The sequence below is a fragment of the Stegostoma tigrinum genome, chromosome 1 (genome assembly GCF_030684315.1).
Source record: "Stegostoma tigrinum isolate sSteTig4 chromosome 1, sSteTig4.hap1, whole genome shotgun sequence".
Classification (NCBI taxonomy): domain Eukaryota; kingdom Metazoa; phylum Chordata; class Chondrichthyes; order Orectolobiformes; family Stegostomatidae; genus Stegostoma; species Stegostoma tigrinum.
Window position 1 is genome coordinate 46,721,109 of NC_081354.1, and position 14,113 is coordinate 46,735,221.

A 14,113-nucleotide genomic window follows, 5' to 3' on the forward strand; every position below is an offset into this window, starting at 1 on the left:
AAAGGTAGGAAACAAAGGGTATGGAAGACAAAAGCAAGTGCAAAAACAGAACAAAAATCTTTTAATTTTTCTTCTTTCCCATGAACAGTATGGGAGGGCAATTCATGTCACTATAATGTTTACTGCCTCAATCAAAATGTTACATGATAAAATGGCTTTGGATAATTTAGAATTTTACTGAAACATTTCACGCAATTTGATCACAGCACTACACAGTACTCAAGAATATCCCACGTTTTCTGTTGAGTAAAAAGGTTTATTTTGTACACATCAATTCTGTAAAATATTTATTTTGTTTTCTTCCTCAAGTCTAAAAGATTGCTCGATTGTACAGACTGGTCCATTATGGAATAGAGGAAGGAAAAAGGAGCATCATAAGTAGAAAAGCCATCATATATCATGTTTACATTGATGTTAAATGATATCTAATTGAAGTAATTTGTATTACGATAGAGTTAAAGTTGATAAGGTATTGTAATGATAATAAAATGTGAGGCTGGATGAACACAGCAGGCCAAGCAGCATCTCAGGAGCACAAAAGCTGACGTTTCGGGCCTAGACCCTTCTGATGAAGGGTCTAGGCCCGAAACGTCAGCTTTTGTGCTCCTGAGATGCTGCTTGGCCTGCTGTGTTCATCCAGCCTCACATTTTATTATGTTGGAATTCTCCAGCATCTGCAGTTCCCATTATCTCTGAAGGTATTGTAATGAACTAGTTTTGCAGGCACTGGTGACATTTGTACTAATTTCACTGCCTCTTTTTTTTAAAGAAAGTCTTGGCATTCCCTCCCCTCTGGTCTCTCAATTGTCCTATGTCTAGTTAAGAGCATTTTGATCAAGCCTGGGCACAGGGTGGTAATCTTTAACCTTGGAATAGGAAATCTTCAGGTTTTTATCCTCATACCAAAAGTAAACAGAAAACACAAGATCCAACTGGATAAAATGTTTAAACAAATGGATCAAATGAGTTATAATCAGGGTTAGTCGAACAAATTTTTTTAAAAGTCTCTAAAGATAAAATTTTTAGGGAGATTTTACTATATAGACTTTGCAGTGGTGCAATTCACAAAATTTGTTACCAAAATGTCAAAGAAGAAAAGTATTTTAAACATCATGCCAAAACAGATTGATGTTTTTGAATGAAGACTCACGATCTTTGGAATAAATGTTTCTCCAAATTCCTCAGCACAACGGCAAAGTCTTGTGTAAAAGTGCATATATAACAGTAGAAATTAGCACTATCAAAAACAAATAAAAATATAAACAAAGCTGATTTAGCCACTCAGGTAGCTAGAATTTGTAATGTGTTGCAAGATTCCAGCCAATTGGAACTAATCAAGCTGGAAGTAACTGCACAAGAATCTAGTTCTACCAACCTACAAATGTCCAACCTGTTGGTAGCCACTAACTAATCAGTTGCTCACAGGATTTATAGAAATCATTTCAAAACAACTCTTTTTAAGCTGACAAATTAGCACAAAGTAACACAGGCAGGACATCTGGTGCAGCAAATGCTTTCAGCAAATTTTGCTTGCAATGTGTTTTTTAAAATGTTGAATTAACTATTTCAGATCTGATGTATAGCTACAAGTAAGAGGACAGTAGCTTCTTACACTGAAGATAGTACATTTTCAACGTAATAGTTAAAAAATACTAATTTACCAAATGCACTGTGGAGAACACATTGCCCTTTTACCTACTTCCTTCTAGTGTCAGATTGAAATTCCCTACCTAATTGAAAATGAGGACACAAGTAATATTTTAAACCTCAACATACATATAAAACTATAGAAAACCACCAAGAATGGAGTTGTAATTTGACAGTATTATAAAAACAATGTCAGCAGTGAAGTTAAGACAGAGCTGCACACAGGGCTCATTCTGTACACTTCCACATTTTCTTTTACCTACAGATGTCAAGTGATCTAATGTTTAGAAGGTTTTTAAGTCATCATTTGTGCAAAATATATTCAACTTCAGCATACAACTGTACAGCAATTGTGCTCTCTTGGAAAAATGACTTCACATCTATATTTTGACCACAAACTAGTACTTAAAACACAGCATTTGCAAACATTCAAATCTATGCTTGGTCACCTTTCATCTCTGTATTCTAAAACCATAATTATATAAGTTCTTTCAGACTGGGTAGAAATGGAATACCAGTGTAAACTGAACACTTTCACAAGTACAGCAGTATACTAAAAAAGACTAATCATCTTTCTCCAACAATTGGTCACAAAGAATCAAGTATATTCCAATTCCCATTCACGACAGTCCAGAGTGTATCCATTCTGTTTGTTCTTCAAATGAGATAACAAACTCTTAAATTTAACACTCAAGGATTTATGAGCACTATGAAGCAGCACTAAAGCACTGTTACGACACAGAAGAGATAGGATTATGTGGGGAACCCATCTGGGTGAGAACTTTATCCAGCCACTGCAGAGGACCATGCAGATGGATTTCTATCCAGCAAGGGGTACTTGTTACATCCTGTCGATGATATTCAGCTCCCCAACCCTAAAAATGAAAAAAAAAAGGAAACTGGTTGTTAGTTTTCAAAATAAAAATAGGGCAGGAAATCCATATCTTCTAAGATAGCAACAAGTTTAGGTTCAATGCAAAGCAATATTTCCCACCTAAATGCACCAATAATTAGCTTGACCAACGTCAATGTCTTACAGTGTTAGAGCCGTACTCCATACATCAGTCATTTTTATGATCAACAAATTTTCAAGTATTTGGTTGAGCACACAGATTTATAATGTGCAATTTAATAAGCCAAACTGGTATAACATAGAACTAGAGGTAAATTCCATAAAACATTCAATCAAGTTTTAATGGTAGAAACTGTAGCAATCGAAGTTTAACTTTGCCAGACTATCCATATGTCCATTGATACAGGGGTATGTATGACGAAATCTGAAAGGCAACAAAAGCATTAGGAAAGAAAACAACTCTAAGGCCAATGCAAAGGCAGTGGAGATCATCATCTGCAATAAATACCTGGTGAAATGGATGAAACATTACCGAGTTGTGTTGTTACAGAAGATGGTCTAGACACCATATAAAGCCTGTTACAGAACATGTGAATATCAATCTATAAAAGGAGAGCTGTGCAAAACCAATGTTGGTTAGTGCACCCCTGCTGAGGGGTCCAAGATTTTGTTGAGTCAATTCAATGCTCATTGAATAAAACTATACATCCTGAAGTCAAACAAGGATACATGCACTCTAACAGCACCTATGTTAACTTATTTGTCACTGCTGGAGGGAGGAGGGAGCATGCCTCAGGATGTGAATCCAAAAACTGCAGTGCCATATAGGAATATGTGAATGTAGAAAATCTGTAACAGCTATCAAGTTATCTTCTTGCTGAGCACTAACAGTATTAGTCCATGTTATGACTTTTGTAATTAGAAGTCCCTTACTTCGGGACACGCCTACAAGCATTAAGACAGAGTCAAGGCTCATTGCCTATTTTGTCCACTTTCATATTTGTACTGAAAATGTCAAGCTACTTGATGGTGTTTGGAAATCATTTGTGTAAAGTATGTTCAATGCATGTCATATTGGGGAGGCAGTGGCATAGTAGTTAAGGTAGTGATGTTTCAGCAATGTCACTGTGCCAGTAACCCAGAACATTAACCTACTCATCTCCGTAACTAATGAGCTTCAGGGAAATATGCCAACCTCATCCAGTTCTAGCTACAGGAATCTACAGAGCTACGACAACACGGTTGACTCTCAATTGCCTTGTCAAACAAGCTGTAGGCAATCAGGGATGGCATTAAACGCTGGACTAGCCAGCGGTATCCATATATAAGATAGATCTTGGGTAAATGTATCTACCCTACCCTGAATGCCAATGTGGTTTCAGATGACAAAACCAGAATCAAAATGATTTTTTCAGTCCTTTAAGCTGTAAGAGAAATACAATGACTGAAGGAGAATACTACTGTCACGTGTTACGTAGGTGCTTCCATTGTTAGTTTTTCTTTGGGGGGGCTCTTGTCGAAAGCATTTCGAAAACTGGTTCATTTGAAGTTCTGGATCTTTACTGTTTGAAAGGCTCTCTACTTACTAGAAGTCACATGTTTAAAGCTAAGCAACAAAGATGATTGAGAGCAGAGAGGTGAACATGATCAATATGGTTTTCAGTAACGTATTTGATAAGGTTCCTCATGATTGACTAGTTAACAAAGTTAAACGAATAGAAGGAGAGCTTGCTATATGGAAATACAGCTACCGTGAAGACAGAAGGATGGTGGGAAGGGTTGCTTGTCAGACTGAAGGCCTGTGACCAGCGGTATGCCACAAGGATCCGTGCTGGGTCCATTGCTTTTCATCATTTTTATATAAATGATTTGGGTATGAATATTGGAGGTACGGTTAGTAAATCTGCAGATGACATCAAAATTGGAGGTGCAATGGACAGTGCAGATGGTTACCTCAGAGTACAATGGGATCTGGTGCAGATGGGCCATTGGGCTGAGGAGTGGCAGATGGAGTTTAATTCAGATAAATGCAAGGTGTTGAATTTTCAAACAGCAAATCCGAGTATGACTTATAAACTTAAATGGTAAGGATCCAGGGGAGTGTTGCTAAACAAAGAGACCTTGGAGCAGGTTCATACATCCTTGAAAGTGGAGTCGCAAGTAGGTAGGTTAGTGAAGGCAGTGTTTGGTATGCTTGCCTTGAATAGCCAGTGCACTGAGTACAGGAGTTGGGAGGTAATGCCGCAGCTGTACAGGCCAATAATTAGGTCACCTTTGGAATACTGCATCCAATTCTGGTCTCCCTGCTATAGGAAGGAAGTTGTGAAACTTGAAAAGGTTCAGAAAAGATTTACAAGGATGTTCCTGGGGTTGGAGGGTTTGAGCTATAGAGAGAGGCTGAATAAACTGGAGCTATTTTCCCTGGAGCATCAGTGACTATGGGGTAACTTTATAGAGGATTATAGAATCACGAGGGGCATAGATAAGTAAACCGACAAAGTCTTTTCCCGGGGTGGGGGTCCAAAATCAGACATCATAGGTTTAAAGGTGAGAGAAGAAAGATTTAAAGGGGTCTAAGGGGGAACATTTTCCATGCAGGTAGTGTGCGTATGCAGTGAGCTACCAGAAGTAGTGGTGGAAACTGATACAATTACAACACTTAAAAGGCATCTGGATGGGTAAATGATGAGGAAAGGTTTAAAGGGATATGCGGCAAATACTGGCAAATGGGACTAGATTTATTTAGCATATCTGGGTGGCATGGGTGAATTGGTCCGAAGGATCTGCTTCTGTGTGGATATCTCAATGACTCTCAGTAAACAGACAAGGTTTGCAAGCAATGGAATTGCTAGGGTTTACTGGAATTTCCCTGTCAGAGTTACGTACAAACATACGAATTAGGAGCAGAAGTAGGCTATTCAGCTCTTCAAACCTGCTGCACCATTCATCATGATCATGGTTGATATGTTTAAGTGGTAAATTTACGACTTGCAATTGCTTTCAATAACCTTTTACTGTCTCGCTTAGTAAGAATCTACCTCCACCACCTCTTGGTCATTCCAGCTATCATATCTCGTAAACCTCTCCTAAACCACCTCCAACATGTCGACATCCTTTCCTAAGTGAGGAAACCAAAACTGTACATGAGTTGAGTTTACAGCTGTTAAAAGTTGTGGCTATTTTGATATTGGAGTTCATTCGGGTTGCAGCCTGTGAAGAGATAAAATCCTAAATTCAGTCTTTACCAGCTTTCTGAGAAATCTCTTGAGGTTCCACTGTCAGAGTTGAAAACATAAAACAGATGTAGTCCACTACAGAATTTGCTTTTGATATCTTCTGAACATACGACTTGTAAAAAGATCCTAGCAGTAACTGCATGTGACTAATGACAACCATCTGTATATATAATACCACTCTAAAATGCACCTTGCACATTCATTTTTTAAATTCCTTTTATTCTCTGATAATCAACCAATATTTGCCCAATTTCAATTCCAACCCCCAATGTGGATTTATTTTTATACAGTCATATAGATGTACAGCACAAAATAAAATACAATGGCCCTTCACATCCATGCTGGTCAAAAACAACCTAACTGTTCTAATCAAACATGCACTAAATGATGTGTGTATCAGTTGTTTAGAAGAATAAATATTTTAACATTCATATTTCAAACAGCCTTGATTAGTCTTACATTTGTTGAACTAGTCTTGTTTTCAAAATAAATCAAAGAGTTTGCTCTTTATTAACGAAGCCTGATTGATCAATCATATTCAGATCTCACTGTAGATAAAGTATGTATGATGGACCTGTTTGTTAACTGGGTAAACCATTTAATTTATGTTGTAACTAGTGGATTATTGAGACTAGAAATAGTGCATTCCTCTAACCTTACTTTTAAAAGATCAATCTTATCTAAGGGTTTGACCAGAGAAGCAGAGACAGCCTATTTATTTTGAAGAACACTGGCTTTCTGCCAAGCTGCTCTATGCGATTTACTCTCCATGATAGCATAACGGGCAACATCAATTATGGCAGGGCAACATCAGAACTCCTTGGAGCTGCACAGTGGAGTCAAATACGGTTGAATTCTGCCCCCAGTGACGTATCTTCTTTTCTTGTAACATGCCTCAGGTCATCTACCGCAGGTACTACTTACATACCAAAACTGACAGGAAGCCTTCCCAATCAAGATCCAAGATAAATGTATGCCAAATCCTCAATAAGAGTGTTGTTCAGGTCAATAATCTGCACTACCATTCTATACTGAAGAACATCAATAACATATCTGTAAAAAATGTTGCCACATCACTATAAATTATCATTTGACAATGTGACACTAGAGGTTATTGATAACTTCACATATTCAGGCTCCACAGCCACCATCACTTAATGCTGAAATCCGCACTTACACTGTAATAGGTGCTGTTTTCAGATCCAAGGCGATGGACAGTGTGTGGAACAATAGCACACTGAACAGCCAGTCAACAAAGCCTGTGTCTTTGGAGTAGCACAGGACAACAAAACCAAGTTTAAAAAAAAGTGGTTGAGCAGGTTCTAAAATGCACTGCCTTAGACATATCCTCAACATCTCCTGACATAATAAAATCACTAATGGAGATTGAGATAATCCAATTCCATCAACATACATTACCAAACTACAGACTGATAGGAAGATCAAGGGATAAATTACCTTTATCACATTATTTGAACATGATTTGTGATTTAGCAGCATGTAGCTTTTGACATTTGTGCAGCATCCAGAAGCATTAACAAAACTGGAGCAATGGGGATGAAGGAGTAAAATCTCCACTGGTTGGAATCACACCAAGTAGAAGGCTGTCACTGGTGGAGATCAATCATCCCAGCCCCAGGTCAATGCTACAAACCATCATCAGCTGTTCATAAGGTTACAAGTGGGGATGTTCAGCAATGACTGTACACATTTTAAACACACAACTCTTCAGATGTTGATGCAGGCTATGCACAACATGGGTCCAAGGACTCCGGTTCAGACATATAACATGCCTATCACACAAGTCCGAAATAATAACCATCTGCAGCACATTATTCAAACCATCATCCGTCTGATCCCTAGTTGGCTTCAATCCTCTCCCTTAAGGCTGCGAGCACTTGTTATAAACAAACATTCTGGGCTTTTCGTCTCCAGGTTCTTTCCTAGTCTGGGATGAAATAAACATACAAATCCACAAGACACAAGTGGACAAGGCCACTTATTTTTCAAACTGTATTGGTGAATATATTTTACACTAGGCAACTCTACCAAACATTACCTCCGATTAAGAGTTAAGCACTTTCATTACCATAACTCTGTCTGAAAGAAAAGCATCCTTGAAATCAGCATGGTGATTCGATGAGCTTCGGGCAGTATATAGGATGGTTCCTTCTTTTAGCAACGCACTGAATTCAACTATAAGTTAACGGTAAAACTGTATAAAACATTAGCTAGACTACTATCCCCAATTCGGATCACAACATAACAAAAAGGATGCCATCGCACTAGAGAGGGTTTAATTTACAATATGTTGCCAGCACTGGAGAAAAACTGGGTAAGCTGGTCTTTAGATGAAATGAGATTCAGGGACTAGTTAATTGATGTTTTTAGAAGTTATGACATCCTAGATGGAACACTTAGGAAGCATTTATTTTTATAAGTAGACATATCAAACTAGTGGGCAAAGTTATTTAATAGAAAGACTGGAGTTGAAATAGTTTCATCTAGAAGGTAGCGAGGATTTGCAACTTGTTGCCTGAAAGATTGGTGAGAGTAGAAACTCTTCTTGCAATTAAAAGTTACTGGATATTTGAAACGCCATATCTTCAGGGTACAGACCAAGAGCTAGACAATGGGATTAGGCAGGATAGCATTTTGTTGACTGGCGCAGATACAGTGGCCAATGCCGTCCTTCTGTGCCATACAAATTCCATGATTAAAAGGCTCAGCTGTGATTTATTCATTTTACTGATCATATTGTATAACTGAGTCGCAGTCAAACTAATTCAGAGATAGTGGAGCATCAGAGGAGCAGGAAAGCTGACATTTCAGGTCTGGACCCTTTTCCAGAAATGGAGAAGGGGATTCTGAAATAAATAGGGAGAGGGGGAGGGGCACATGGAAAAAGGATAAAGGAGAAGATAGGTGGAGAGGAGACAGACAGGTCAAAGATGTGGGGATGGAGCCAGTAAAGTTAAGTGTAGGTGGGGATAGGTCAGTTCAGGGAGGATGGACAGGTCAAGGGGACAGGACGAGGCTGGTAGCTGGGAGGTGAGGATGGGACTGGAAGTGGGAGGAGTGGATGGGTTGGAAGAAGGACGGACAGATTAGGGAGACGGGGACAAGCTGGGCTGGTTTTGGGATGCAGTCTGGGGAGGGGAGATTTTGAAGCTTGTGAAGACCACATTGATACCATTGGGCTGCAGGGGTCCCAAGCAAAACATGAGGTGCGGCTCCTGCAACAGCACCCAGCCCTGCCGGGTCTTCACCATCCCCCTAGACCTCCCCCTCACGGAGGACGAATGGTCAGTCCTCAATAAAGGACTCACCTTTACCCCACTCCACCCGAACATCAATGAATACCGTTCACGCTTGACGCTGAACAGTTTTTTGGCTGCCTCTGCGCTTACTTCTTTAATTGTGAGTCTAACTCTCCCTTTACTAACACTTCTCCCACCTCCAACACACCCCCTCCTCCTGGGCACCACTGCAAGGCCTTCTACCTTACCTCTACCTCTTCATCTCCAACTGCCATCAAGACATCAATTGCCTCAATCTCTCCACCCACTCCAACCTCTCCCCACAGAGAGTGCAACCCTCTGCTCCATCCCCAACCACACCATTAAGCCCGCAGACAAGGGAGGCGCAGCTGCAGAATGGCGCGCTGACCTCTACGTTGGCGAGGCCGGGCGCCAGCTCTCTGACACTTCCACCTACCATCCCCTTGATCATGTCCCCACCCCCACGCACCAAAACATCATCTCCCAAGCCATCCACAATCTCATCACCTCAGGTGATCTTCCACCCACAGCCTCTAACCTCATCATTCCCCAACACCGCACCGCCCGCTTCTATCTCCTTCCCAAAACCCAAAAACCTGGCTGCCCTGGTCGACCCCTGGTCTTTGCCTGCTACTGCCCCACTGAACTTATTTCCACCTATCTGGACTCCATTCTCTCTCCCTTGGTCCAGGAACTCCCCACCTACATCTGTGACACCACCCACACACTCCACCTCCTCCAAAACTTCCAATTCCCTGGTCCCCAACACTTCATCTTTACCATGGACGTCCAGTCCCTTTACACTTGCATTCTCATGCAGATGACCTAAAGGCCTCCGCCTCCTTCTGTCCGGAGGCCCGACACCCTCATCCGCTTAGGTGAACTCGTCCTCACCCTCCTTCAATTCCTCCCACTTCCTACAGACAAAGAGGGTGGCCATGGGTACCTGCATGGGCCCAAACTATGCCTGCCTCTTTGTAGAACAATCCCTCTTCCTAAGCTACACTGGCCCTACGCCCCACCTCTTCCTCCGTTACATCGATGACTGTATCGGCACCCACGAGGAGTTCGAGCAGTTCATCCACTTCACTAATACTTTCCACCCCAACTTCAAGTTCACCTGGGCCATCTCCAATACCTCTCTCTCCTTCCTGTACCTCTGTTCCCATCTCAGGCAACCACCTGGAAACCGATATCCATTTCAAACCTACCGACTCCCACAGCTACCTAGGATACAGCTCCTGTCACCCACCTTCCTGCAAAAATGCCATCCCCTATTCCCAATTCCTTCGCCTCTGCCGCCGCTGCATCTGCTCCCAAGATGAGGCATTCCACTCCTGGACATCCAGATGTCTTCGTTTTTCAAGGGCCACAACTTCCGCTCCAATGTGGTTGAAAACACCCATGACTGTGTCTCTCGCATTTCCAGCAACTCATTCCTCACCACAACAACAACCAAAACAGAACAACCCTTCCTCCTCACGTACCACCCCACCAAACACCAGATCCGTGAACTCAATGAGGCTGGAATTGAATTCAGACTGTTGGCATTACACTGCTTTGCAAACCGGCAATCCAGCCAACTGAGTTAACTAACTTCCTAGCAAAGCAAATATGGGTATGAGAATAACCAGCATCAGGGCTGAATGACAGGTTAGAGTCTAACTTTAATATATTAACACACAGCATATAATAATTAAAATTAACTGAATCATAATATCAAATACATCTACGCAGATACAAAATGTGGCCAGGGAGATAGCTGCAAACTGGTCACAACTAGCCAGAAAATATTTCTGGTTAAACTGCAAGTGGAAGAAGTGTAGCTTATTAATTAAATATATTTTTACAACACTAGTAAGAAAACAATCAGCACAGGCACACTGTTAGATCTGAGGAATAAATTGGATTGGATAATGCAATGGGATTTGGTTGCAGGGACTTTGACACCAGCAAAGTGGTAGAAAGATTCAGTGCACAGATGGGAGGGGTGTTTACAGAAAACTCAAGGCTGGTTTAACACAGCGTGGAACTGGAAGAACAGAGCAGGTCAGGCTGCATCAGAGGAGGGCAGGACAGTTGACTTTGAGTTTACACCCTTCATCAAGACCAATGAAGGATGTAAACCTGAAACGTCAACTTTCCTGCTCCCATGAAGTCATCCATTTTGGATGAATAAACGTTAACAGCAAACGTAATTTAAATAAGAAGTTAGAAACAGTAGAGGTTCCAAGATACCCAGGGATTCAATTAAAAATCACAAAAATAAAGCTAAGCTATATAAAATAATGAGGAAAGCCATTGGAATTATTAGCCATTAACTCGACAGCTAGAACATACGGGCTGGATAATTTGCTATGGCTGTACAAAGCCATGGCTATACCGCATCCAGTATACTGCTTACAATTCTGGGCACTGTACCTTAACAAGGACGTATAGCGTTAGAGGACTGAAGGTCAGATTTACCAGGATATTAACAAGAACAATTGAGGAGATAACTTCATGATTTCAAATAAGGTAGAACAAACATGATCTGATAGATGTTTATAGAATTTTGAAAGAAACCAAGGACAACTTGAAAGAACTTTCCAATGATGGGGGGCTGAAGAAAGGGAAGAACCAGAGCTGGATCAACGGGAAGCTGAGAAAGGTAGCAATTCTAGGAAATGAAAAGGTGTCTTGTACAAGAAAAGATCAAACAGAAAGAATTTTACTGTATAGAACAGGTCATTCAATAGAATCTAGAAAGGAATTTCAAAATGTAAGATGAATCATTATATTTCTTCCTCCACCCCAACCATTTACTTGACTTACTCCATTACCATATACTTCAACTGTTTTCTTCTAGTAGACTTTTTCAAGTTTCCCATAAAACTAAATGAAACCCCAAGAAATGAGTCTATAGTTTTATTTCAGAATTTTTATGGATATTTTGTTACCTTTACAAAACTCATGCGTATGGTGCACATCTTGGTAAGCTCATAAACTGCTTCAAAGCCATGGTTTACCGACTGGGCCAGAAGCTGGGCAAACTCCTGATTGTTGAAGATCTTCAAACTGCATCCACTGGGAATCTTGCAAACAGTTGTTGGATGGAAGCCATGATGATAATTGCAGTTCCGACTTTGTACAAAAATACTACTGTCACTCAGGCATTCAGCATACACCTCTCCTCCAACATAATAAAGATGAACACCTACAAAATCAACAGGCACAGGTTTGCAGTCCATACATTTCAAGCTACTACTTCCATTTATCTCAATAAGAACTTCAATTCAAAAAGAATTTGTTGATGATAAAGTATTTGCAGATACTTGAACATATGAATAGAGCACCGTAAAAATAGAGAGTTATTTACCATGTGTAGGGGCAATTGACTCTTAACTGTCCTTTGAAATGGGCCAGCAAATCACTCAGTCAAGGGTAATTAGGGCAGCAAATGCTTCATGCCAATGACAACCATATTCCGTGAAAGAAATTTAAAGAAACATAACTCAAATGTCTTTAAAATATTTAAACAACATTACAGAGATAAACATTTATATTATGAACATAAATGCAAATTATTTCGCGATACTATGATCTTTTGTACACCTCCAAGATGCTGGAGGAAGAGTGCTAACAATAACTATTTCTCATCAGACAAGTCTTCATCCAGATGGAATTGGTGAAAATAGTCAGAGTTGTGGCAGCAACTGATATAGTCTATAGTTAATTACCTCAAACAATCCTCCAAATCCCCTGATGTAGCTTTTAAGTACAAGAATTTTTGAAAGACAATGGTTAGATCCTACTTCTGGCTTATCTTCAGCAGTCCAGCATTGATACCTTTAATATGTTTTCTCCAATTTTAGTATTACTTCCTTGCCCACAGTACAAAGTTTAGAAACAAATGTGACATGGGGAAAGAGGCGATGTTGCTATTTATTGTCAATCTGTAGTTTCACCTCCAGGGAGCAAGCAGACCTTCTTGAATCACTGCAATCTGCGCAAAACTACTCTAAAAATAGAATTAGGTAGGGAACTGTGTAATGACAAAGTATTACTAAATCAGGATGAAGAATGCCTTGGAAAGGAAACCTGGCAGTGACGACATTCTCAATCACTTCCTGCTGTTTCAGTTGATAGAGCGTCTAGGTGCAGGAGGCATTGACGAAGGAGCCAAAAGAACTACAGATACTGATAAATCAAACAAAAACACGAATTGTTGGAAAAGCTCAGCAATTTTGACAGCGTCTATGAAGCGAAATCACAATTAATGTTTCGGGTCCGGTGACCCTTTCTCAGAACCCTTCAGTGCTGAGGAAAGGTCACCGGACCCAAACCGTTAACTCTGCCGAGCTTTTCCAGCAATTCCTGTTGATGAAGGAGGTACCTTGCAGCAACGTATCATGGAAAAATTATCCACAGAGGCTTATCATCTGGCTGGATGCACACACATGCAACATGCACCAGCAAACAAAAGGCAATCTGACCCACTACTCCTGGTTGAGCAGCTTCAGAAGTGACAGAAACACAGATCCTGGCAACCTTAAAGGAAAAGAGCTTTTAGTCCAATGGAAGCATTTCTAAGTGGGTTAGAGTTTGCCAATGATCAGAGCTTACAGGCAGGCATCTATTGGAAAATGCAACCACTATGCTAAAACAATGTTACATAGGACATAGGCCATTTTACTCCCAAGAACCCAAGTAAAGTTGCAATAGTGCAATTATCAGCAAATGTCCCAACTTTTAACCCTGTGATACTGAGAAGGTCATCAACAAGCAGCTGAAGAGTTTAGGCTGAGGTCACTAGCCAGATGAAATCCTGAAGCAATGAGTTAGGACAGCTGTTTCATTTCTTAAACATTTATTTGTCCTGTCCCTAAAAAATTTAATTACACAGAAGTAGCCCTCAGGCCAAAGGCTCTGCTGGCTAAATGCAGCCCACAGGTTGTAATTCTTCCAGATTTATTCAAGGATGAAATATACAGATATTTGGTCCCCTCAGGTATTTAAAGAATGGGTAGAGGAAGAAAGTGAATTCGAGCTGAAGATAACAATTAATTACAGGAGAAGGCTCCGAGAACTGGAGCTCCTATTTATGCAATATTTCC

At 40.4% G+C, this 14,113-nt stretch overlaps 1 protein-coding gene across 4 annotated transcripts in view; it reads right to left on the reverse strand.

Annotated features, from left to right (window-relative positions):
• Positions 1–626: 626 nt before the first annotated feature.
• The window catches only part of smad1 (SMAD family member 1), a 101,262-nt gene continuing 87,775 nt past the window's right edge, over positions 627–14,113 (reverse strand). For all 4 annotated transcript variants that reach the window (XM_048528360.1, XM_048528351.1, XM_048528342.1 and 1 more), the window contains 2 exons: positions 11,957–12,213; positions 627–2,522 (listed from right to left, as the gene is read on the reverse strand). In XM_048528360.1, the coding sequence (XP_048384317.1) occupies positions 2,379–2,522; positions 11,957–12,213 (401 nt within the window). In that variant the 3' untranslated portion in view covers positions 627–2,378. The remainder of the gene's footprint in view (positions 2,523–11,956; positions 12,214–14,113) is intronic.